This window comes from Vigna umbellata, chromosome 2 (genome assembly GCF_029865625.1).
Source record: "Vigna umbellata cultivar VRB3 chromosome 2, Vumbellata_1.0, whole genome shotgun sequence".
In the NCBI taxonomy this organism is placed as follows: Eukaryota; Viridiplantae; Streptophyta; class Magnoliopsida; order Fabales; family Fabaceae; genus Vigna; species Vigna umbellata.
The window spans coordinates 25002546-25006550 of record NC_142166.1 but is presented as its reverse complement, the minus strand read 5'-3'; the positions used below and the strand labels follow the sequence as shown (position 1 = coordinate 25006550).

Here is a 4005-nt window from a genome sequence, read left to right as displayed (position 1 = left end):
TCTTGACTTAGGTTTACTTTATCTTAATATTATATATTCTTTTTCCTTCTTATCAACACACACATGCATCAGGAACAGTTGTCTGGAATGATTGGAACAGTTGTCTGGAATGATTCAATAATAATAAGTGATGGAATAATGAAATAAACTATGTTTGGTATCATACTCCATAGTTTGCTATTTGTTTCAGTTTTCACCAATAAATATTTGTTACCGTTCTATTTTTTTCCCCATGTATTCATCTCCACAAAATCCACAACATATTAATTTGTATTCTTATTAATAAAAATTAAGCATACAAATTAAAAAGTTTGGCTGGCGGTGGTCTCTTTGTTCTGAGCGTTTCGCTTCGTTGGCTCCAGTTTAACATGACATTCTACGAGTGTATAATGAAGAAAATGATTGATAATCATGAAATCATGAAAATTATAAATTCAAATATGCAAATTCAGTATTCAAATATACTATTAGATTTGTTGACATATCTTTATCTTCAGATGTACTATATGCTTTTGGTTATAAATATAATGCATATAATTTAATAATAATGGCTGTGATGACTGATCCACTCATTTGTGTCTGCATGCACTATTTCGTTTACCTTCATGGATTTCTACAGCTTCTATATTAAGTTACAATATGAGTTTGACTTCAATCATTCACAGGTTTTAGTTACCACTACACGAAAACAACATCTAGATTGAAGTTTCAATAGTTTATTAAATCTTCATCGTGGTTACTCTTTCAAATTGCTTACACCAACTTGAATGTTTAAGAATGGAAAAGACAAGATGAATTTATTATGCATCTGTGTTCTTTATGATTCTCACCTCTGCAAATTCTATCAACTCTATGCCCCCCTTAGCTCAAAAACTATTTACATAATTCTAACTTCATGCATCTACTACTGCTTGATCAAAACAACTAGGTAGAACTTGCTAGTTTCATGAAAGTTCAGAATCCAAGAAAAGCAATTGTACGCTCTTTCTTACAAAACTGAAAATAAAAGAAACTGAGAACTAATTATGAATTGGAGGGTTCTTTTTTGCAGGAGTGTAGTCCATTGTTGTCAAGTCACCAGTGTCTTGTTCCTGTTCCCCTCCTTGATTTACCTTAAACTGATTTTCATAGCTCTTTTCTGCAGAAACTGGAGCTAATTCATCCTTAGTCTCTCTTAAACTTCTGGCTGTAAGCAAAAATCAAAGAACACCTAAATTATACACTCAGATTATACACATATAATTGTATTGATAACTGATTTAAAGAGTAAAACATGTTTTTACACCAATAGATAGTAATTAATGTAGTTATAATTTTCCTTTTTTTTTTAAAGATAGTTCTGGCTATCTAGTGTTAATGATAGTAGAAATTTTACCGTTAAATGGGACAACATCTTCTTTAGGGATTAAAATTAAAAACGTTTTAAAAAAACAATTTAAAACAAAATAAAAATAAATTTAGAACCACAAAAATATATATTTAAATATAATTTGTAAAAACACAGGAAAGTAAGGTCACCTGTAGCATTAACGGAAAGGAAACAAAGCAAGAGAAGAGCAAGGAGAAGGAAGCGTTTGGTGGGTAACATAGCCATGGTAATATATGGTGTTCGTGAGAAACCTTGAATTTGCACGAAAATCTTCTTGTTGGCCTCTTTTTATAGGCAAAAATAGAAGTAGTTTCAAATAGGATGTGAGACATGTGGTGCACTGCACTCTTCCAGGACAAGAAAAACAATGGCTACAATTTTGGTTCAAATCATTGTCTCCTGCTCTGTCCTGCTTGAAAATGACACCCTTTTGCTTGGAAAAGAGGATCCAAGCTAAGACCATGAATGCCTTCGTTCACTTCTCATTATTTAGTTGGCATCTGACTCTATGAACACTTCGCACTTTGCCATTCGTTAATCAACAAAGATCAGCAACCTAAGATATGGTGCCTAAATAAAAGTAAAATAATTCTATAAAGTTAAGGACTATAGCTTGATAAGTAAACCAATTTTTTTTATCAACTACTTAAAGAAGAGAGACTTCATTCGTATGTACAAGTACAAGGAATTTATTAAATATGTACTTATAACAACGAAAAGATAATCAACTTCGGTTAGGTTTAGAGAAAAAGGGCTTAGTTCTTGTAACGAGTGGTTTGAGTCAAGTTATAACTTGTCTCTAAATTTTGCTTGTAAGAGGTATTTATTTGATTTTTCTTTAACCCATTAAAATCACTGACTTCTGATTTTGATTTATCTTATGATTATTTCTTTTTTAGACGAGATCTAATTCAATTCACCATGAGTTTTCACTTTCTATTAATGTATTGGAATTTCAAAAGTACCCACACTTAGACGTTGATGATTTTTCCAAACAGTTATATATACATGTACGATGTATAAATTAAATTATAGTTGCTTACAGTTCTTAAAAGTCAATAGTACATAAATTGAATTATAAACCATAATAGGTTAAAAATATTGATAAAAGAGGTTAATAGGTTACAATTTTAGTAAAACACTCAAAATAATGAAATTTACTGCAAAAATAAAATATAATTAGTTGGTTAAGCGTGAAGAAAACACGAATTGAGATGAAAGTATTCTGTTTTTTTTTTCTTTTCTAATTTTGATTGGAGTTATTTTGCAGATTATAACTTGTTTTGGTACTATTAGAATTCATTTTAAATTTAATTCAACCTTAAAATTTAATTAACATGAAATTTGTATTTATTTTTATATTATAATTTTATTGTATTTTGTGTAAATATATAATTTCTATCACAATTTCTCATGTTGATAAATTTAATATTTTAAGTGTAAAACTAAATAATTATAGATAATTTGATAATAATTAACCTAAAACAAAATGTATGATAAATTTTGTTAAGAAATCTTTGATGTGACGGTAAGAAGTTAATTTTAAGCCTATAATTTAATATAAAAATCAAGCAGTCCATGAAATGAGATATTTATATTTATATTTGATTTTGTCATACAATTAGTGATATGATATTGGAAATGTTTATTTATTAGGATAGATTGGAGCTGACCATTAGATTAGATTGGATCTTTCACATCTTGAGACGACTATTTACAGCATATTAATTACCTAACTAAATTTTAATTCTTGCCATAAGTTTTGTCTATATGTAATATGTACCGATGTTCCAAATGACAATGCCTGGAAAAAGGATAAACAAAAACATTGAATATGTCGATCAAAACTATTACCTTTTTTCTTTCATATCTTTCAAGAATATAAAATCGGTGAATTTTAATTTCCCTACATATATATATATATATATATATATATATATATATATATATATATAGATACTGTCAGCGTGACGCAATTTATGAAATTTCTTCATCTGGTATGTCTATAAAGCATACAACTGATACAAAATAAATAAATATAGACACGATACACGTGTATATCTATCTACCTATCTTATTTTAGTATTACTGTGTAAAATTAGGTAGGAAGTATCCCAAAAAAGATTTGAATTTATTTGGCCGTCATCTAATTTTGAATTCTAAATTAAATCTTAAAAGAATGTAGTGGAAGGGAAATTGTTTCTTCCCTCTTCTCCTGCATGGATGGATTAGATTTTCACATTTTCAGTATCAGAAGTTCACTGAATTTCTCCCAGATATTTTATGTGGCCACCATTTCTAGCTCATGATTCTTGCTCCACTTCAAAAGCTGCACTGATATTGCAAGCTGAAATTCAGAATCTCCCTTCAACTTCATGCTGATTATGCATAGCACCACATGCCAGTTAGTTCTTGAATGCAGACTTTGCTACTTCCTAACACACTTATATATAATCCTTAAGTATATGGTTATATTTTATACATAAATATTGAACTTGGATATACTATTAGTGTGGTATCTATGAGTATGTAATTAAGTATATATATTAAATTTCTGAGTTTGATATTGAGCATTTTCCCCAGATTTGGCAGAAGAAGTTCGTACTAAGCACACGGCACTTTGAGTACCACATGCA

General features: G+C 29.2%; 1 protein-coding gene across 1 annotated transcript; it reads right to left on the bottom strand.

Moving 5' to 3' along the window:
* Nucleotides 1-715: 715 nt before the first annotated feature.
* On the bottom strand, nucleotides 716-1726 carry LOC148203684 (protein GOLVEN 2-like). Its single transcript, XM_088105771.1, has 2 exons — nucleotides 1519-1726; nucleotides 716-1186 (listed from the first exon to the last, which is right to left on the bottom strand). The coding sequence occupies exons 1-2, from the start codon at nucleotides 1592-1594 to the stop codon at nucleotides 1020-1022; spliced, it is 243 nt and encodes an 80-aa protein (XP_087961897.1). The 5' UTR covers nucleotides 1595-1726; the 3' UTR covers nucleotides 716-1019.
* Between the last annotated feature and the right edge of the window lie 2279 nt (nucleotides 1727-4005).

Excerpts from the sequence above, each read along its gene's own strand:
- LOC148203684 (XM_088105771.1), bottom strand. The coding sequence starts at position 1,594 with ATGGCTATGTTACCCACCAAACGCTTCCTTCTCCTTGCTCTTCTCTTG. Across the intron at positions 1,187-1,518 it reads CCTTTCCGTTAATGCTACAG|CCAGAAGTTTAAGAGAGACT; the intron begins GTGACCTTACTT and ends TTTTGCTTACAG.